The 22,111-nt window shown below is 38.6% G+C and overlaps 2 protein-coding genes across 4 annotated transcripts in view; both read left to right on the top strand.

Annotated features, from left to right (window-relative positions):
- LOC135684916 (protein sel-1 homolog 3) overlaps positions 1-2,339 on the top strand; it is a 32,984-nt gene extending 30,645 nt beyond the window's left edge. Inside the window, exons 24-25 of one of the 2 annotated variants that reach the window (XM_089115835.1) lie at positions 382-452; positions 2,065-2,339. In XM_089115835.1, coding sequence (XP_088971961.1) covers positions 382-447 — 66 coding nt within the window. In that variant the 3' untranslated portion in view covers positions 448-452; positions 2,065-2,339. Of the gene's footprint in view, positions 1-381 lie in introns of both variants that reach the window. The other variant, XM_065200619.2, reaches the window with a different exon arrangement.
- A 2,735-nt stretch (positions 2,340-5,074) lies between these two features.
- On the top strand, positions 5,075-17,886 carry LOC148957142 (uncharacterized). Of its 2 annotated transcripts, XR_016145274.1 has the most exons (4): positions 5,075-5,230; positions 8,807-10,023; positions 10,523-16,486; positions 16,706-17,886. XR_016145274.1 is itself a non-coding variant. In XM_089115856.1 (3 exons), the coding sequence occupies exons 2-3, from the start codon at positions 8,996-8,998 to the stop codon at positions 10,761-10,763; spliced, it is 1,269 nt and encodes a 422-aa protein (XP_088971982.1). In that variant the 5' UTR covers positions 5,075-5,230; positions 8,807-8,995; the 3' UTR covers positions 10,764-17,886. The 2 variants fall into 2 exon arrangements, 1 of the variants encoding a protein (XP_088971982.1); XM_089115856.1 differs by having other exon boundaries at positions 10,523-17,886.
- The last annotated feature ends 4,225 nt before the right edge of the window (positions 17,887-22,111 follow it).

Genomic DNA, 22,111 nt, shown 5'->3' with positions numbered 1-22,111 from the left:
AAGCTCTTCAAAAAGAGGTTAGAAGTGATCATACGAGGCTCCTTATCTTTAGTTTCCTGATCTATAGATCTGATTTCGTAATAATTTAACTAACTGGAAACAAAAGAAAAGAAAGCCTGTTTGCACCATTCATAACCATTAATGGATTTTCAGAAATTAGACGCAAAAATCAGTGAAAGGCCTGCTGGAAGTTCACCAACCTTTTGTCACTTATGTAAATACTGCTGATCACTTTTTGGTACCATAAATAGTGCTGCAGGATCGGGATGCACATTCAATGGCATTTGGGAACGCTTATACGAAGAAAGAGATACCTTTTAAGCGATTCCCCTCTTAAGTTTGATATTAAATATTTACTTATATCGAGGTTTTTCTTCGCAGATATTCCTTGGTGTTGCTGTAACTGCCTGTTTTCTTGTGGCCCTCTTTACCGATGACGAAATTTAATTGGAAAGATGCCAATCGACATTTTGTGAAAGAACAGCTAAAGCAGAGATCTGAAATGAAGTAAATCTTCTAGCAGCAATTGTTATACAACTAGTTTTGTCTGTCGTGTATCATGTTTTTGGTTCGTTATTGTTAATGAGAATGTCTTTCGATGTTTGCGTCAGTCATTTTGTTTGTCATCGTGCCATCTCTATTTTAGTTGTTATTAGTCCATTTTTATTAGTCCATTTGCCGTTAATTTGTGTCATTAGGGTTTGTGTGCGTCACTCATGTTGTTAAAAGCGTATGTTCTTTCAGTGCAAGTCAAGTCGAGTCGAAGTTGTCGTTGAATGAAGTCGTTATGTTGTAATCGTTGGTTGCCAGTAATTTATACTATCCCTCCTGAAGAATCTTGGTTTAAAAAAAAAAAACGTTATTTTACATTGGTGACCACTACGTGACGAATTCGCAGAAAAAAAAATTGAAATGATTTCAACAGAACAATTCAGAGAAATTCTGTTGGATATTATAAAGACCGTTGTATCTCACATGGCCGAAAGGGTGAGGTTGGCAGAGGAGAATGGGAGAAATTTCTTCGTGAATCGAACTAATGTCTATCGTGCTGAAGATGGCCAGCCCATTTGCTATTGTTGTTTGCGCGTTGGTCACGTTGCCAAATATTGTAGGGACAGGAAATTTTCTTTAGCATCCCAGGAGAAGTGTGATCAAAATGAACCTGTGATTGTTGCCTCGGTAGCTGAAGAGCGACCTCGGGTTACCTTTATTGGCAACATCAAAAGAAATGAGCCACACTTTCAAGATCTTCAAACTCGAGTTAAGAAATTGGAGGAGATTGTCAATGAATTGGAGTCACATAAACTATCACGACCAATGGTGACGCGACTGCTTTCTTCAAAACCAATGGAAGTTGACGAGGGTTTATTAGCCACAACATATGAAAAAAATTTGATTGACACTAAAAGAAGAGAAGGACCTTTACGTGTACATAATGTTGTTATAGCCTCGGGTAGAGAACCGTATGGACGGAATAAACTTGGACAGGGACATTATTTCTTAGATGGTACTTGATTTACTCATTTCAGTAAAATTATTTGATTTGATTCTTCGTGCTGCCTTATAATACTTTTATGTTTCTTCCCCTTCGAGAGATCAAGCCAGGAGGCTTGTCTTTCAAAGGGGGGAGTAATGTTATACAACTAGTTTTGTCTGTCGTGTATCATGTTTGTGGTTCGTTATTGTTAATGAGAATGTCTTTCGATGTTTGCGTCAGTCATTTTGTTTGTCATCGTGCCATCTCTATTTTAGTTGTTATTAGTCCATTTTTATTAGTCCATTTGCCGTTAATTTGTGTCATTAGGGTTTGTGTGCGTCACTCATGTTGTTAAAAGCGTATGTTCTTTCAGTGCAAGTCAAGTCGAGTCGAAGTTGTCGTTGAATGAAGTCGTTATGTTGTAATCGTTGGTTGTTGCTAATTTATACTTTCACTATTGAAGAACCTTGGTTTAAAAAAAAAAAAAAACGTTATTTTACACAATACCAGCTGCTCGCCGACAGTACTCAGTAATAGACGGTACTTTTTTGTTTCCACAAACTAATTAACTTGTGAGTTTATTTAAAGCCAAGTCACTCTGCCCCATACCCTGTTGAGATAAAATCATTCATAATCCCTTGTTGAATTTGCATAGTTTAGCATTCCTCGATCTTATTGGCAAGCAAGACTGGATTGGATGAATGTTTGATATATAAGAATTTTAGATACTATTTTTGCCAGAGCATATCTTAACGTAGTTTTTAAGTATTTCTGTACTGTAAACCTAATCATACATATTTTCAAATAATATTGATCACGGAGTAACAAGTCTATTGATCACCAAGTAACAGGCGTTTTTAAATGCTTAATGATTGTCTTGTTTCTAGTTACACTCTAATACTTAGACATAGGGGCCGGGGGAGAGCATTTTTTCTTCAAATTGAAGGAATCTCCTTTTGTAAGAGAAAGGGCACCTTTTGAGAGAAAATTTGCCCTTTTTGCTACATTAAGAGACTCTTTGAAGGAAAAATCTATATTCTGGCTGCAGTTAATTATAGTAAGTGTTTCTCTTGCTTTGTGTATGGGCGTGGCATTTTGTAGTCAATTGCCATTTTTTGGCCCCCTACTTCTGACTGTCTTCCCACGATGCCTATCCATCCAAGTGTCTGGACAAGTGTTCTGACACCTCGGGTATAGAGTAAATAACATTCAGAAAACACTTTTGTAGTTGTCATTTGAAATGCTGAAATGCTTCCATGTAGCGTTTTCAGGGGCCCCAGAATACATTTTACAGACAGCAGAATTGGGTATACTTTCGATCCCGAAGCGAAATTTTCTAATTTTTCAATCGGGGAGACATGAAACGAAATGTCCTACGGATGCGAAATTTACTTGTTTTGGTTAAGTGGAATCGTTAAGCTTTTGTTTTTTTGCGAGAAATTACTCATTTGAATGACCATTGAATGGTCTTTAGAAAATGGCAAGTCATGTCTTGGATCTGGTATGGTCAACATTGCCTACCAGATTTTTTTGGAAAGTAGTCTTTCCCCTTAACTCCAACTCCCTCTTCAGTATTCTGAACCTTTAACGTTTTTCTCGCAGCTAGGAAGTTGCTGGAGTAGCTCTCGTATAAGGAGGGTCTATCTGATGAGAGATACACTCTTTTTTTATAAGAACCAGTAAATTTAAGTTCAGGCTGATTGTTCTTAATTTTTTCGAAAATCTGAGGCTGGATTGTTCTTAATTTGTTCTTAATCTAATAGGGTGTAAGCAGTGCGAGTGCTAGCTTTTTCGCTCTAGGGAGGTGTTCAGGCCTCATTTGTCAACAAAGTGAGTGAGAGAACCTTCATTTGCCGAAAAGTTTGAATATTCGATGAAAAAGCACCCACACATCGCTCAAAATCCCCGATTTTGAGAAAAAACGTTGTTCAAAATTGCATTTTGCAGAGCTCAACCTCAGCTTGTTCTTAATTTGTTCTTAACTTTTGACCAATTTTGAGGCTCGTGTTCTTATAAAATTGTTCTTATAAAAAAAGAGTGTAAAATTATATTGCGAAATTCGTTCAACCAGCTATTTCAAGTCATAAAATTTCTAGAAAGTCTAGCGTTTGATTATTTTTCATCGATATCTGGACTGAAACAAGCTTACTGAAAACAGTCTGGCTATCGCTCCTTTAACTTCATTGTCACATGCACAAATTCAACATTGACGAAACTACATTCTCAGCCTTGCCGTTCTTTATTTGCCGTTCAAGAAGGTCTTGAATACCATTTATCTTGGCTTCTTTTTGATGAGATGAACTCATAAGTTATATTTGGCCCATTTTTTGTATTGTATTTTTTTTTCTAACTACTGTTATCGGTCTTCTGGTATAAAATATTTCTTTATCGGAGTGTCGCAGGGAACTTCCCAAGGACCACTCCTTTTAATTTTCAAATTAATGTACCTTAACTACAAAAAATTTTGTCGTAACAAAATTTCAGACAAATATTTTCACGAAAATTTCTTCGACTAAATTCGAAATGAGACGAAATTTTGCCACGACGAAATTTTTTGCATTTAAGATTTTGGGAATTCGCATTGAAAAACTAAGACGAGGTCAAGAATCAAATTTATGTATCCTTTTGATCTATTCCATGTAATTTACATCATTTTCTCATTTACATAATCTTCATAATTATCTTTATCGTAGGCATCATCATCATCATCATTGTCATTTCTTGAATTAACTTTCCTTTTCACCATCGTTCAATGAAAATAGTTCTAACTCAATGGCGTAACTAGCCTGCGTCACAGACCATCACCTGGCGTAACGAGAGGCGGACGCCACCCCCAATGAGAAATAATCTCTTTGGTTTGGTTTAAAAAATGGCGCTATCTTGGGTCAAAAAGTATTAGGAGGACGCCACCCCTAATGGCAAATAATCTCTTTGGTTTGGTTTAAAAATTGGCGCTATCTTGGGTCAAAAAGGGTCAGGAGGACGCCACCCCTAATGGCAAATAATCTCTTTGGTTTGGTTTAAAAAATGGCGCTATCTTGGGTCAAAAAGGGTAGGAGAACGCCACCCCTAATGGCAAATAATCTCTTTGGTTTGGTTTAAAAAATGGCGCTATCTTGGGTCAAAAGGGTCAGGAGGACGCCACCCCTAATGGCAAATAATCTCTTTGGTTTGGTTTTAAAAATGGCGCTATCTTTGGTCAAAGAGGGTCAGGAGGACGCCGCCCCTAATGGCAAATAATCTCTTTGGTTTGGTTTAAAAATGGCGCTATTTTGGGTCAAAAAGTGTTAGGTTTGTCACTTAAGATTTTGGTAATATGTTTTTAAGGTAATATATGATTTTGGTAGATTTTGGTAAAAATCCACGACGAAATTTTGTCACGACGAAATTCTGAAAAGTTGTCCGAAATTTTTTTCGACGAAGTTTATTCGCCGGAAATTTATCTGAGGAAATTTTTTGTTGCTAGTGTATTCTCTTTGGCGGTATGCTGAAATGGGAAAGCGGGAGATAGGAAAGCAGAAATGGAAAATTCTGCCTTGCGGGAATCTTATATCTTTGTACCCTTGCTATCAAAAATAATTATCGCTTCTGTCATTCAGTCATTGTGAAGGAGAATGTAACATTCAAGGTGGGAAGGAGGTTACCGCTGTGGATCAAGAAATTAAATTTCCTGTTTTTGGAATTCTGGAAGGAAAACAACAGCGTACGGAATCATTTATTGCAGTGAAATCGTACAATCATACCCAAACTCAGGTAAGCATTTGATACAAATCTTCGCTGTTTTTATCGGAACGCCAACTTATTTGACAGCTGCTACTGCAGTTAAAACCCGCCACTCGCTACGTAAGTAGGCTAGGGTGACATGAGGAAGATATTTTTCAAGTTTGACAGATAGCATTGTCCTGCAATTGATATATAGCTATTTACTCCCGTATCTGTTTGCTATAGTAACAAGTATAGTCGATTAATACTGTTGGTATTTGTGTGCGTGGACATATTCGTCCAAGAAAATGGCAGTCAGCTCTCGTTCCTGCTGTTTGTTGGCTCATTGCTGAGCCCGCCTTGGACGTTTGTTCATTGCATAAATTAAACCTGCAAATATATGATTTACCTGTGACTGTCATAGACAAAATATGTTTTGTTATGAAGATGAGTAGTGTCCTTATCAAGGCTTATTCAAGACCACAGTAGCCTATATTTTTATGTAAAACATTTCAAGTTTATAATGTTTTACATCTCAAGTTAACAACAAAAACGTCTGGGATACAGTTTTTTTCATTGTTGTCAAGTTTTAGATAAATGGGATTCATATTACATATTACAAACATGATCTCGTTTTTAGCAACACGGAATTTTCTTTGGATTATAAAAATCCACGAACCATTATGGAAACAAGAGGAGGTTATCCTATTCAATCAAAGGGGTTAAAAATTCCTTAACTTTAAAACATACAGGTACAAATATTTGGCTTTTGGCAAGTGAATCTTAACCCTGCTGTCCACGAGATATCTGTTTTTCGTGATAAAGACACTTGAACATGATTCTCTCACCAGCTGGCATTCCACACTCTACAATGATAAGAAAACTACCATTCTTCCTACATACTATACACTACAGGGCCATCTGAACTGGGGGGCTTGGGGGCTGCCCCCTGATAATTGTCAAATTGTAGTATATCTCCTTTATAACAGTGTACTGAATGAGAAGGAATGCAATTGGCAGCTCTACAAACATGAATTTCGTTCCAATAGCACTGCTATATGGGAATGGAACCTTTGCATGTGATGTCAGTTAACAAGAAATTTAGTGTGCATATTTGCTTCCAAGCTTTTAAGACTAAAAAAGTAGCATGGTAGCTCCATAGTCTTGACACTAGTTTTTGAAGCTTGGGTCAAAAAGCTATTAAGATGTTTATTTTTTAAACCTTGATAATAAAAAACGGCAATGATTGATTAATATTCAAGTTAAAAAGCCTTGCCAATTACCAATCATAACACTTCATGTAGTGTTTGGCAGGTTAAAAAATGCACTCAGGTACAAGAAAACAGTATATAACTTTGCAAAATGATCAACCATCTTCTTTTTTTATTTTCCTTTTGATTTTGCAAAATGATGGTTGGTCATAGTCAACTTTCTTTTTTTGTTATACACTGTTTGTGATAAGAAAAATTTTTCTAAGAACATGAACCTCAAAACTTGTCAAAAGTTAAGAACAAATTAAGAACAAGCTGTGGTTGAGCTTCTGTAGAATGAAATTTTGAACAACTTTTTATCTCAAAACAAGGGTTTTTAGCCATGTGTGGATGCTTCTGTCAGTGAATGTTCAAACTTTTTGGCAAATGAAGGTTGTCTCACTCACTTTGTTGGCAAATGAGGCCTGAACACCTCCCTAGAGTGAAAAAGCTAGCAATCACACTGCTTCCACCCTATTAATTTAAGAACAAATTAAGAAAAATCCAGCCTCAGATTTTCAAAAAACTTATAAACATTCAACCTGAACTTAAATTTACTGGTTCTCACAAAAAAATAGTGTATTGCAAATAATTTCCTATAAGAAGCAAGCAAACAGCTATAATTTGCTGCCAGCCAATTGAAATCTCAAAGATGCAGGGGATTGAACATTTCAGACTTAAAACTTACTATAGCGTTTTTGTAGCTGAAGTATATCTCAAGCTTAGAACGTGCTTAGCTAGTAGCCATCTTAGTTTTCCGAATACAGTGCTCATCACATGACGATAATAGTGTAGTGTGTTTAGGATCCCCCCAATTCAGCATAAGTTTGTTGGTAAATTTTTAGTTGGTAAAAAAATCCCCTGGTTTGTCAGTAAAATCGTCTATTGGTTGGTGAAATAGCACCTAAATTTCTCTCCATCCATATCTTTGTTGGTAAATTTTACTACTCAAGACCCTCCACCCGCCTAGTCTGGAAGGCCAAGCTATGCCACTGACTACACTACACTAAGAACAATTTATTTGCCAAAAAGGAAATTAGTTTTTGGTTAAAATTATTTTTTGTTGAAACATATTTAGTTTTACTGATGATAGGTTTGGATGTTTTGTTATAATTTATGTTTGAGCCGGAAATCCTGCCAATTAGAGAAACTTTGAGGATTTACAGTATTTGACATATTTAACCATATTCAGGGTCACCAAGAGAGGGGACAAGGGGCAAATTGCCCCAAGGCCTTGACGTCTAGGTGTCCTCATAAAGTAATGAATTCCATTTTAGGAATGGAATGGATCAAGTGTAGCAACAATATGCCTAAAAATTATAAAAAGTTTTAGATGATCGCAAGAAATAACTGCAAGAAATTTTTTGAGATGCATTTTTAACTAATCTAAAGGGTGTGGTCACGAAATTTTATCCTCGCTCTGCTCGCAGGGACCTCGTCTTTCCGTTTTGCTCCAGAGCCTCTGAAACCTCTCAGCAGCCCCAGCCATATTTGCCACACAAGTCTTATAAGAATTTTTATAGATTAGTTGAAATTTCATAAACTGAAACTATTGTTATGAAGAGCTCAAAAGAAGCTTTGCAGATTACCTATAAATGTAAGTAATATTTGCATCCATCACAAAGTAATGTACCATAGAATATTTCCAGTCTGGAAGTATTAGTATGCATTTGCCTACATTTATTGATTTTATCTGTTTTAGGGTCCAATACCAGGTTTGAAACATCAATTAAAATTCCAAATCTGCTATGTGCTCATCCCAAATGTATATTTGTTAAAAAAGCAAGTTATATTAAAAGCTGTACCACAGATACTAGAGAATTAAAAATGTATATATATAATAACACTGTTTATTAATCTTTCTTAAAGTTTTTGTAATAAAATTGCATTTGATACACACATATTATCAAAGCATCTGTTTTTAATTGAATTTTTGTACCCCTCCAAAATCCTTGATTAAGCAGACGCCAATAAATTGGATACTGGACCTTCCGTATTGCTTTGCTGTTTCCTTAATTGTCACATTAGAAAGCACAAAAGATGAAAAATGTGAAAATGATATTTGATGATCTTATCCATGAGTAAAAATCTCCCATTTTATCGTTCAAATTGTATTTCATATTAGACTGAGCTGTAAAACGATTTGAGAAGCAAATTTTCTTCATATAGATCCATCTGTTGTTGCTTATTTTCACCATCTAATATTGAATAGTTCAGTGTGTGTTGAGTGAATGTCGATTTTCACTATGCTTAAGAAATGTCTGCACTTTGTAAATAGCCTCAGATTGAGATTGTTTTGAATCATCGTCATAGACATCCATTTTGTTAAATTTCACTTCATAACATTTCAGTTTCACAAGAAAATTGTATATTTTAGGTTCATAAGGGACAAGGAGAGACAATCATATTTTGAAGATACACAATGAAGCTTTTAAGATCTGGTGAAAAGTGGAAGTCAGATATTTACATGCAATATCAAAACGTAGATCTTTGGAAGAATCTTATCACCAATCAAAGGTTCTTGCAACTAAAACAAGCGATGCTAGGAGCGCTAGAATAAGATACAATGCAAACAAATTTTTCAGTGAAAGATAAATGGCTAGGAAACGTGGTTCACAGAAGGGAGAATCGCGATTTTAGATGGCAGGATTGGAGAAAAGAAAAAGCCTTGTCATGGCCAAAGTCTTTTGCAACGGTTTCCGACATCCCTGATGTAATCCGAAGTCACCAACAAGACGCTGTGAACCAAAACATTGACAATGAAGCAGAAAGGCACATGCCTCGAATGAACTTCCTCCATGGACGATCGATGGGTAGGCTGGTAGAAGACCCTGACGAGTGCAAACTGTATTTAGATTCCCCTCTTCTATTTGACAAAAGTAATGCAATTAAAAATAGACAAAATCTCTCAGATGATTCGACAAAGGATGCTAATGACATAGACAATGCTCTCACAGATAAAAACTCTCGATTTCGAAAGGCAAGGGGAGGACTACGCGATTTAATAAGGTTACACGAGGAAGAAATTGCAAGAGCATCAGGATCAAAACAGATCTATGCAAAGCGACCAAAGCATGAAGATATGCTACAAGCCCAATCCTCATGTTTATCTGAAGAGGAAGGCAGGATAAACCACGAAAAAATACCATCTGATGAAGGGGTTATCGATTACGTGAAAAGTGAGACTAAGGATAATATGTTTGTGGAAAACAAGGCGATGGTATTTGAAACCACTACACCTACTGCTAGTTTTGTAAATGTTACTAGTATGAATATTGCTAGCAATCTGCCAAAGATGGATAAAAGCACGTCAACAGAGGATATCGAACTCCATCTACGAGAAGATATCGCACTAAGCTTTGATAAAAAAATCATGGAGAAAGAGGATCTGATAAACACTTTGATACAAGAGAAGGAGAGTTTGGTTGTTAAGTTAGAAGAGCAGAGGAAGGTTGCCAACGCATATCAGAAGTTGGAAGATCGTTATCGAAGGAGGGTTTATGACCTTGAGAAGATGATGTTTTCATGTACCTGCGGTGTCCTAGACTCGAGGAGCACTTCAGAGCAAGATCTCACAAAGACTTTATCATCGAGGTTAGTTTACTTTGATTTATGAAGTATGAGCAAACATTAATCTGAATGATCACATTGCACTAAGCAAGTCCATTTGCAGCTATACCTTTCCGAGCGTTGGTGATGTATCACAGGGATCAGTTATCTAGCCTTGGCTGTTGCTCTTTTCCTTATTGGCTTGGCTTTCATGATACAAAATCGTCACTGTTTTACGCTTATTTTCGTATCATGCAAATATAACTTGCTTACAAAAAGAAACGAAAAAAGTTTTTAGCCTTCTATTTTCAATATTAACTGTGAAATTTTCTCTTACAAATCTTGAGTACCCAAATTTTGTACACAGACCCCGTTTTGCTCCCATCCTAAGAGAAACTGAATTTTTTTCTGCGTTCCAATCCTTGTACATTCATTTATCTGTATATAACTGATAAGAATTCCTGGATAGAAGCCGCAGAATTCTTGAGCCAGGCTGTCATAGGTGTGCCAATTCGTCCTCAATTCATACTTTTTTCTTCAACAGAATAGAATTTCGAAGGTCCAATTCGCAACTTGAGATGCAGCAGCCAAAAAAGGTAGATAATATTATCAATGAACTAGAAAGCTGGATAATGGATCAAAAGGGGATGCAAATTCTGCATGATAACAGCTCAGACATTCAAGACTTTATGGCAAGCGAAAGCTCGCTGAGCTCTCTTTCAGACGTCCGGTTAAGTAATTTCCCGTTTGAGTTTATCGATCAGTTTGATGCAACCTCTGTGTAGATATCTAAGCACTAGCACAACGTTACCTAATACTTTTTAAATGTCGTATCCTACCCGTAGTCTACAACCTAAAGCTGTTATCTCCCTACCAAAGTGGACTTGGTCGTGTAGAGACACACAGTCATTCAGGCACTAACCTCAGTTTCTGCTTGCAAGAGAACGTCGTCCGCCCCACTGGCTACGAACGTGTTTTTCTGTTCTTACTTACAGTAGGCAAAAATGGAGCTTTTCCTAAATTTATCTATCATTTCGAGCTGTTTTCGTCTCATCATATCGCTGGGCAGAATAAAGTGGCTAAAATGAATTCTGAGAATTGGCAGAGCCTCTTTTAAGCAAAACCAACTACTGGGGAAAATCTTAGTTTGGGGCCCAAGCCAGTACACAGAAAAAATAGCGCCATTGTTATAATAACTTTGAATAAAATGTATATGACATAACAGAAATTTTAACATGCAAAACCATTTTAAGTGTTCAAATTGAGGTCCACACTTTTGAAAAAGTTACTAATAGCAATTATAAACAACCATTGTCTTTTTGAAAAAACTTTTTAATAAAACTACTAGTCTGATATATTTCTTGGTCAGGCTGTCTGTCACGCCTCTCTTTTTGCTTCAAAAATTCAGCAACTGCATTTCTTGGATCATAAAAGGCTGTTCCTTTACCATTTAAGGAGATGTGCATAATGCTGTTTATTGACTGTTGGCTAAGTGAAGCTCTGTTTGAGGTCTTGATATTGTTGTAATGAGAGACTGTTCTTTCAGTCCCCATGCTATGTGGGGTTAAGGTTAAAAACGATGCTAGAAATGTTTTCAAAAGACCACAGCTTGCTTGCACCATTTTTCTTAATTTCAATGCGTAAAATGTGCCATTGTCTTCAATAGCAGGATCTTCAATGGCAACTATCTTCCTCCATGACATACATGTGTCAGAGACAAAATCTTCAATCTTTTCTGGGCCAAATAGTTGACTGGCTAAATCTCTGCTTGCTGTGATGAGCTCTGTAGATGATTTGGCATCTAAAATTTTCATCAAATTTTTTAAAGTTCCATCATTTTCAAGGTTCATTCTCTCATCTAAAAAATTTATTGCTGATTGGACAATCTCTGTTCTCACTGCCATGTCATTCCTGTGTGTTGTTGTCACATATTTGCTCATTATGTTTCTTTTCTGTCTTGAATTAGTTGGAGAAGAAACTTCTTCAAAGTTTCCACGACATTTCTCCTCTCTCCCACCTGGTATTGGTATTTCATTCATTACTTTGAGATTCTCAACTGCAGCATCTCTTGCAGTTATAATATCCAACAAAATTAGGTGTGACGTTTGAAAAATTTTCTGGAGATTCTTAAATATTTTGCACAAATCAAACATCAAAGTTGTTAACCAAAACTGTTGACCATCATGTTTCCATTTATCTAAAAAGCCTTGAGCCATTCTTTTTTCAATTTTTTCAGCGTGAATTTCACCAGAACACATCTTTGTCCACACTTGCTTTGCTGCTTCAAGATTATTTAGCACTGCCTTCAGCACATTCAAAGTGTGCTCAGCAAATCGCACTTCAAAGTGCTTAGGAAATGTCAGACATTTGGGATCTTCTTTGTGAAGGTACTTTACTCTGCGAGGTGATTGTCTGAAAAATTTGGAAACAGCAAGTACATTGGTCATCCACAATGACAATTCAGGAACTTCAGACTGTACAGACTCCAAAGCCAAATCAGAGCGATGGCATATGCACCATGCAGTGAGCAATTCTTTTCCAGTGTAATCCTTTAGAAGTTTCCAGAGTCCACCATTCTTACCAGTGTTGGCATTTTCACCGTCTGTAGTTATTCCAACAAGTTTCTCTGTATCAACTCCCACACTCTTTAAACAAGTGGTAAGTGCATCAAGCAAACCATCTGCACCCCCAAGGTCACTACTTGAAATACCCAGAAATACAGTTTTCACAGAAACTTCATTTTGTGGGAGAAATCTTGCAGTGATGAATTTGGAATCCACTTGTTGTTTGTCTGAACTGCCATCAATTTGTACTGAATAGCAGACACATTCTTTTAACAAATCTGCTACTTTTTTCATTTCATGTTCACTGATAATTTTTCTCATTTCAGCATATGTCATAGAGTCTCTGTAATGGTAGGCAGAGCCTGGTTGATTGTAAGGAACAAAATCAGCATCCCATCCATTATCTCTAAATATGTGCAACAAATTGTTGCTATGATCACCAGACAAAGATCTTGATGCCCAGCTCCATGCACTGACAGTTTCTACTCTGCAGTCATTGTATACATCAACTGCAAGTTTTAGAAGCAATTGTAAGGTCTCAGCTTTACATTTCTTCACTATTCGTACCCAGGGATGGGCATCTGACATATCCTTCCAAGCATCATCAAGCTTTTTGAGTCGTAATGCCTCTTCATGGGCAGCAGAACATAAATGGTCAACTATCAAACGAAGCCTGTCCTTACCATCAACACGAATTCCTTGAGCCACAGGTATTCGACCATTGACGGTGAACCTTTTAACATGCATTTCAAGCTGGTTACAAACAAGGCATTTCATGATAGGCCTTTGCCTTTTGTCTTTTCTTTCATATCTAACTTCAAGACAGCTCTCAGACATAATAAGCCAGTTTAAGTCTAATTTCTTTCCTTTGTACCAGTGAGTTCCAAATTCATCTTGTTGTTTTGCATTTTCAGTTGTAACATTTGTAGTGTCACTCTTTGCCACTTTGCTGGGGGGTGGCGAGGATTCATCATGTAGTAGGCCTTCCTCTAGTACTTCTGCTGTATTTTCAACCTCAACAGTGTCGCTATCCTTCTTTCCAAACATTGAGAAAATCGACTTCTGACCCACAGCTGAGGCACATTCCTTCAAAGCTCTTTTCTTGCTTTCGAGTCGCTTTTGGTGTCCACTCTTCTCTTTTTTCTTCATTTTGAAATTACGAGATTAGATATAGGTCATTTGAGATAGGTAGATCGAAAATAAAAATATTAAAAGCACGTGCTTGAGTGGCATGTGTACCAGGCTCGCAGATTGAATTGAATTGACCAATTCCTGGTAATCGAGATCAAAAGGCGAAACTGAGGCTCTTGAGGGCAGTCAAAGCTTCGAGAGAAGAGACGGGAGAAACTTGTCCCAGTCGCAGACCCTTGCACAAAGTTGAAAGAACAATGGAAATGAAAACAACAAAACAAATCATGGTACATAATGTGAAAAGGGCCCCTAACTACTGGGGCAAAATTAGATTTTTTTGCTTCACTACTGGGCCAGATGAAGGGCCTACTGGGGCAGAAACCCCACTAGTTGCAATGTTAAAAGAGGCCCTGAGAATTGGACAAGTCTTTTGGATTTGAAACGTTTTATCTGAAAAAGCACCTAGAACGTCTTGTTCATGGGCGATGTCACTTGAATATACTTCAAGTTGACTAAGATAGCTATATCTAAGTCTTTTTGCAACAGACTTGGCTCATTTGGCACAGCGGGTCTGATTTCCGAAATTCTCGTTACTTTTTAATTTTTTCCATTCAACAGATTTCAGTGAATGAACTGTAAGGTAATTTTATTGAACCGGTCTTCCATATCCAGCAGCGATGTTTTCCTGTTGTCGTATCAGGATAATACGGCTGGCAGGTTTTAAGAAGTAATATTTGCATTAGTTTGTAAATGTATTCATTTGTAGCAAATTGACGTCATATGTATAACGTTTTTATGACATCCCTCGAAGATTCTTATAGTAGTAATAAGGTTTAGATAGTTGTGAATTTTGTGAATTATCTCAATTGAAAATTGATAAAATATTTTCAAAGGTAAAGTAGCCCTTAGAAGTGGGCTGGTCATCAGAATCATTATTAAGCACATTTTTGCAATTTTGATGCTTTTCTAGATTTAGTAGTGCTAGATTGTAAAATATTACGGCTAGACCATATTTTCAGCGCATAAAAATCTTGAGGTCTATGAGATGCCAATTCACTGTACCAATATTACTTGACAAGCGCTATAGCCAGATTCATGGTTGATATATACATAACAAAATATCTTTTAGCCATTGTAGCTCATCGATATATTCTACGAAAGGTTCTTATAGGGTGGCTAGGGCTTCTATTCGACCGCCCCCCCACCCATTGAAAAAATTCAAGCATATAAAGATAGGCAAGGCCTATTGATTGGTTAAAATGGGTCTGCTTTTCTCCGAAAGGAGTTTCCAGCCGCTGGACATAGGATCCGTTAATGTTGGCCTGTTAACGTATATTTCTAAAGGCGGACATAGCGAATGAAGGTGGGCAATCTGTTTTGCTAGATTTCATATTATCAGGAGGAACTTCCCTGACCATAGGCAACTCAATACAGCCAAAAACCCCTTAAAATTGACGATACGAGGCTTATCGAATAATTATAACCAGATTTGCTAGTTCCAGCTTATTATATATTATATATATCTTTCGCTTCGCATTCGCAATGCTTAGAAAATCTTTAGGAATTTATACAGAGTTTAAATGTTCACTTCGTAGTGTTTTCATTGCCTAGCACCGTGATGATCATTATTGCTGGGCGTCAGATTTAGCAGCAGTAAGAAATTTTTGCCTCGTATCTTTGTGAAGTATTATATTTTTTCACCCAGTATCTTTTCTTCTATTTTGAAGAAAGTGGTAGAATAAATCCTCGACCTCATTTTCTAACAGCAGCCTCGTTGTTTGACTGTTGATGAGCCTTGCCATCAATGCCGTGTAATTTGGTGGTTGTTACTTACATTAAAATGGTAACAGAAGTCTTCGAATCGAATCAGTGTATAGGGTTGGAAAGGACGGGTTGGGGATATAGGGAAATATCAAACAATTGTCTATGAAATTAGAAGTTTTTATCGAAAGTATAATCCCAATTGAGTTTATTACAATTTTCCGAAGCACATTTCCGATGCTTATAATCTGCTCAGTTAACGGACAAAAAGTTCTTTTAAATTATTGCAGCATTACACTTCGAAATTCCCATAACGTCTGGATCCATGAAACTGGGTTAATTGATTTTTAGTTTTTCTTCACGGACAAAATCTATAATTTGCTGTATGAAAATAAAATTTACATTTGGACCAGTGCAGATAGTTTTTAACAACCTGTGTTGTTAATAAAGTAACAGTCTCGAAGGACGAATTATTGAAGAGCGAAGTCGATAGTAAGAGACGTACGTCGTGTTATTGTCTTATTTCGAACCAACTAACTATTTCTAAAATAAACACAGCGGTATATACAAGCAGCGAAGCGTAGCATGAAAAACACAGCGGGAACAAAACAAAAGCTTAGATGTTATCACTACAGTACCTCCCCCCTAGAATGCAAGCTCGAGAAAAGCATTTGGGATAAAAGTTAATTAAACGTATATACGAATATTCAGGCATGTCCATATCTGTCGGGAAAATGAACTTGTCTCCCTGAACGTGTCCAAACAGTACCAGGTACTTGGTTCTCTACCGGCTTGGCCCTCGCTGAAGCATGGTTTGATGGGAATGATGTGTTTTTGGCAGTTGAACGTTGGTTATCTGCATCGGTATAAGCAACTTTAAGACGATCTATGCTTATTGTTTTTTGTTTTCCATTGACATCTACGAGGAAATGTTTGTCAGAGCGCTTGAGAACCTTAAAAGGACCGTCATAGGGAGGTTGAAACGGCTTTCGAACAGCATCATGGCGAACAAAAACGTGCGTACAAGATGGAAGATTAGCTGGGATGTATGTGTAAGCTTCTTGAGAACGGGGAGGAGTTGGTTTTAGTTGTTGCATAAAACTTTGTAGACGATCAACGAAAACAGAGGGATCAAGGGCTGTGACATCAAATGTCGGAGATATGAATTGACCTGGAAGACGAAGTGTGGAACCATAAACAAGTTGGGCAGGTGAACAACCGAGGTCAGTTTTAATCGTTGTCCGTAGTCCGAGGAGAATGAGTGGAAGAAGGTCGATCCATCTTGTGGAATCCGGTTGAGCTTTGATTGAAGCTTTAAGCTGTCGATGGAAACGCTCAACCATGCCATTGGCACAAGGGTGGTAAGAAGTAGTATGAATACGTTTGATTCCAAGTAAATCAGCGAGGGAACGGAAGAGAGCTGATTCAAACTGAGCTCCTCTATCAGTGGTTATCGTTGAAGGAACACCGAAAGCTGCAATCCAACGTGAAACAAAAGCTTGAGCGACGGTTTCTGCGGTAGCATCTGAAATTGGAATCGCCTCTGGCCAACGAGTGTAGCGGTCGATGCAAGTAAGAAGATATCTACAACCGTTTGATGGTGGTAGAGGGCCAACAAGGTCAATGTGTATGTGATCGAAACGTGTGTCAGTAGATTGAAAAGTTCCAATGGGGGAAAACGTGTGACGGGTGACTTTAGCCTGTTGGCATGGGATACAGGACCGAGTCCAATTGCGGATGTTTTTGTTGATACTAGGCCAGATGTAATGTTGTCTGATAAGTCGCTGTGTTGCACGAATACCAGGATGTGCAAGTGAGTGGAGGTGATTAAACACAAGGCGGCGATAACAGACAGGAACATATGGGCGAGGAGTGCCGGTTGATATGTCACAAATGATCGTTCCAGAATCTGCCGGTAAAGGAAACTCTTTCAGATTAAGAGAGGTGTTTGACTGTACCTGGTGGAATTCAGAATCTTGCTGTTGAGCTGCAGACAGTGTGACAAAGTCAAGGCTTGGAATATTGAGCAAGGAATTGAGCTCAATGCGAGAAAGAGCATCAGCAACCACATTCTGATGGCCTTTTACGTGTCGTATGTCAGAGGTGAATTGAGAGATAAAATCAAGATGGCGAATTTCCCGTGGCGAATATCGATCAGATGAAGAAGACAGTGCATGAAGCAATGGCTTGTGGTCTGTCATAACATGAAATGCGCGTCCTTCCAAAAAGTACCGAAAGTGCTTGATAGCTAAGTAGACGGAGAGTAGTTCTCGTCCAAATGTGCTGTACTTCGTTTCGGCTGGTTGCAGGCGCTTTGAAAAGAAAGAAATAGGTTGCCAGGCACCGTTGAGGAATTGTTGAAGCACTGCTCCTACAGCCACATTCGAAGCATCAACAACTACACTGCATGGTGCTACTGGTGATGGGTGAACAAGAAGAGTAGCCCGGGAAAGTGCTGTTTTGATCTCTGAGAATGCAGATAACGAATCCACAGTTAGTTGGAACGGTTCTTTGGTAGACTTTGCAGAGAGAAGGTCGGTGAGAGGCTGTATTAATTGAGCACAGCAAGGCACAAAACGACGGTAGAAGTTGATCAATCCCAGGAACTCGCGAAGCTTTTTGAGCGAAGTAGGAGGAGGAAAATCTTTGATCGCTTTAACTCTTGTGGAAAGCGGTGAGATTCCTTGTGGTGAAACATGATGTCCTAGGAAGTCAATATGAGATTGGCCAAAAATGCATTTGGTAGGATGAATGACAATACCATGATCGGAAAGACGAGAGAATAAAATTTCAAGATGCAACAAATGTTCTGCTTCAGAATTGCTTGCGATAAGTAAATCATCAATGTAAGCAAAAACGAAATCCAAACCACGAAGTACTTGGTGCATGAAGCGCTGGAAGGTCTGTGCTGCATTACGCAATCCGAATGGCATGCGAACGAATTCAAATAGTCCAAAGGGAGTTGTTATAGCAGTCTTAGGAATGTCACTAGTTTCGACTGGAATCTGATGATAGGCACGCACGAGATCAATTTTCGAGAAAACGGTTTTTCCATGCAGAGACGAAGAGAAATCTTGGATGTGTGGGATGGGGTAGCGATCGGGAACTGTAGCATTGTTCAAGCCACGATAATCACCGCAAGGTCGCCAGTCGCCTTGAGTAGCCTTAGGAACCATATGCAACGGAGAAGACCAACTGCTTTTTGACGGTCGAATGATGCCAAGTTGTAACATGTGATCAAATTCAGCCTTGGCAATGGTCAAACGTTCAGAAGCAAGACGACGGGGACGAGCAAATACAGGAGGGCCTGAAGTTGTGATGTGATGGGTGACGGTATGCTTTACTTTTGATTCGTTGTATGAAGGACGGGCAATGTCAGGGTACTTTTGAAGTAAGGCTTGGTATGGCGAAGTAGTATCAGGGGTTGCCAGCATAGGATGAGGTGAGCTGTCGGCGGACAAAATACCTTGAATGGTCAAATTTGTTGTAGTATCAATGAGTTTCCGATTTTTAACATCAACTTTAAGGCCAAAATGAGCAAGGAAATCAGCGCCAAGAATAGGGAACGGTATTTCAGCAATAATAAAAATCCACCTGTACGTGCGGCGAAGTCCGAGGTCTATCGTTAAAGACTTTTCTCCGAAAGTACGAATTGGCGACTTATTCACAGCCTGTAAAGAAATGTTTTGAGAAGTTTGTCTGTCAGTAGAAGAAGGAGGTAAAACGCTTACATCAGCACCTGTATCTACCAAGAAGCGTGTACCAGTGATACGGTCGGTAATATAAAAGAGGCGACTGGAAGGAGCAGGACCAGCAGAACTAGTCGCCCTTAGTTGCTGGTGGCGTCGTTTCCCTGGTTTGAGGTGAAGCTTGAAAAGTTGCATGGTGGAGTGCAATTGCGAGCAAGTCGACCATAACGTTGATGGTACCAGCAGTAGGTAGAGTTTGAGGGTGCTGGGCTGGTGCGGCGATTACGGCTGATAGAGCGGCTTCGGCTACGCCCTGGGAAATTATTGGTTGGCTGTGTGTGGCTTATGAGGGCTTGGACTTGAAAAGTCAGTTCCTCTACTTGAGATCTGAGAGCATGAACTTCAGATGCGATAGGCGGTGTAACAGGCGTGGGGGCCGGCGCTGACACGGTAGGTGTTAAAGAGGAGATGCCAAGAGGGGTCGCAACCTCTAAAATTTTGTCTGCTAGTAAAGCAACCTGCTCAACGGGAAGGGAGTCAGCAGTGGAGGCTAATATCAGCCTGACATTGGTTGGTAACCTTCCCAAAAACAACTGTCGTAAAATGTTGTTTTCTAGTGTATTGTCTCCAAGCAGTTGTCGCATATGGCGCAGTAATTGAGAGGGCTTCCGGTCACCCAGTTCTTCTGCAGTCAGCAGTTGGTGAAGCCGCTTTTGTTAAGATGCGGAAGTACGCTGTATGAGTTCAGCCTTGAGTATATCGTACTGCGTTGCTTGAGGGGGGTGGATCAAAATGTCGCGTACCTCCTGTGCGATTTCAGGCTGGAGAGCGGAGATTACATAAGCAAACTTTGTAGCCTGTGAAGTTATATTTCTTGTGAAAAACTGGGCCTCTACTTGAGCAAACCAAACAAGGGGATCGTTAGGCCAAAAAGGTGGAAGTTTGACACTTACCGAAGCAACTGGTGCTGGTTCTGAAGTCGTGGCGATGGCTGCAGTTGCAGTAGTGCTGGCTGACGGTGACGTGTTGGCGTCTGTATTCATGTCGAATTGTAGACGTAGAAATAAACGAAGTGGTCACCAATTTAACAACCTGTGTTGTTAATAAAGTAACAGTCTCGAAGGACGAATTATTGAAGAGCGAAGTCGATAGTAAGAGACGTACGTCGTGTTATTGTCTTATTTCGAACCAACTAACTATTTCTAAAAAAAACACAGCGGTATATACAAGCAGCGAAGCGTAGCATGAAAAACACAGCGGGAACAAAACAAAAGCTTAGATGTTATCACTACAAGTTTTCTACAGTTGCTATGAATTTTCAAGTTTAGGGTATAAAAATGTTCTGAATTTTCCTAGTTTTTCGATAGTTGTCCTTGTTGTTCTTAGTTTATCCACAGAGCCCAGAAAATATTACGGTTCCAAGGCAAGTGAGCTGGAGGAAGGATATCAAACGATGCAGTAGTTTTTGGGAAGGCAAATGCATAATTGCCAAAGTTATGCAGCCAAACCATAGATGGTTTTACAATATATAAATATTTTCAATTTCCAAAACACTTTTGTTCAAAAGATTTAAGGACAATTTGAGGAAGGCAAAGGCAAATTTTCTCCGGAGAAAGATAGTAACATTTGTGATCTCAGTTTATCCTTTTGTTCAGACATTTCATTACATCTGAATTTATTTAGCCCCAGGAGAAAGAAAAGGAGTAGAGTCTTTAAGGAGGTTACAATAGAGATGCGTATGCAGGCGTGATGGTGATTTCAAGTTGTTCTGCACGTGAAGTTGTGTTCTGTATTGAATTTTAAGGTCACGCGTCGATAGCTTGTTTGTGCATAGGACGTTTATGTGCATGTTCAACATCGCTACGCCATGTCTTCAACAACATCCTCATCGACTTCTTCAAATAGCAAGAGTGACAAGGACAGCAAGGCCATATGCATAGGACGTGACACGATCAACATATACATAGGACGTGACGTGGACGGACGTATTTTCAAGTGCTCCCCCTATTTAGATTCTAATCTATTATTTAGAAGAAATAAAACGCACTTGCCATGAGTACTGCAGAAACGAATGCAAGGTAAACAATGAAGATTTTATCTACAAGGTAAGAGATTCGCTTAGGAGGGTGGGACACAGTGAACGAATATTTATCTGATGAATTTGCAAATGATAGCGAAGACCAGAAGAAACTCAGGGCAGCAGAGAATCGTGCCTTAGAAAGAGCAAGACAGCAAGTTTATTTTTTCCGAGCCCAGCCAAACATTGACAATATCAACCTCCAGAACCAACCTTTTTGTGGCCAGTCCTTCGACGGCGATAGATTCATTTGAAGACCCTTCTTCAGGAGGGATGATACGACGACAAGCGGCAGATTTCAGAAGACAGCCAAGCCTACAGACATCTGTCTCGGATGCGGGAATCGATGTCATTGGCGAAGAAACTGCCCAAATGGTAACCCAAGCGCTTTTAGAAAGGCGAAGAATAACTTTAGAACAAGATAGGTATGACTTTTATTTTCACCCTGATTAGTTGTCTAAATATGAGGAAAATACATAAATACAAATACAGGACAAAATATCAAGGGTAGATTAAGAAAGAACTTTGTTTGCTGGGAAACTATGCATACAAGTAGAAATGTTTTTTAAATCATTTCTTCAGAACAACAAAAACTACTTGCGCTTCATGCAGATACCCATTATCCGCTTCTACAAATTAAATGCCCATTATTAAAAAAGACTTATTTAGACAGGGCATTTACTCTAACAGTCTACCAAACATGCTAACTTTCGGTTTTTCAACAGATCCCGTTAAACTAAGCTCAAAACTTGAAAATTTTGATTTGCCCCTTTTTACAAAATCCTTAGTTGTCATTTGAACGGTGACGTCATTGAGCTGATTACGAAATTGCTATGATGGCGGATAATAAACACTTCTAGAAAAGTATAGGGAAGTATTCTAAACAAAGGTATGTTTTTCAGAATATCAAT

This window comes from Rhopilema esculentum, unplaced genomic scaffold, assembly GCF_057945365.1.
Source record: "Rhopilema esculentum isolate cy_ngs unplaced genomic scaffold, ASM5794536v1 HiC_scaffold_37, whole genome shotgun sequence".
NCBI lineage: Eukaryota > Metazoa > Cnidaria > Scyphozoa > Rhizostomeae > Rhizostomatidae > Rhopilema > Rhopilema esculentum.
Note: the sequence above shows the minus strand (reverse complement) of the source record. Positions and strands in the feature narration are given on the sequence as shown.

What these genes read in the sequence shown, in the direction of transcription:
- LOC148957142 (XM_089115856.1), top strand. Translation starts at nt 8,996, where the DNA reads ATGCAAACAAATTTTTCAGTGAAAGATAAATGGCTAGGAAACGTGGTT. An exon ending in ACAAAGACTTTATCATCGAG is followed by an intron (nt 10,024 to 10,522) that starts GTTAGTTTACTT and finishes TTTCTTCAACAG; the next exon opens with AATAGAATTTCGAAGGTCCA.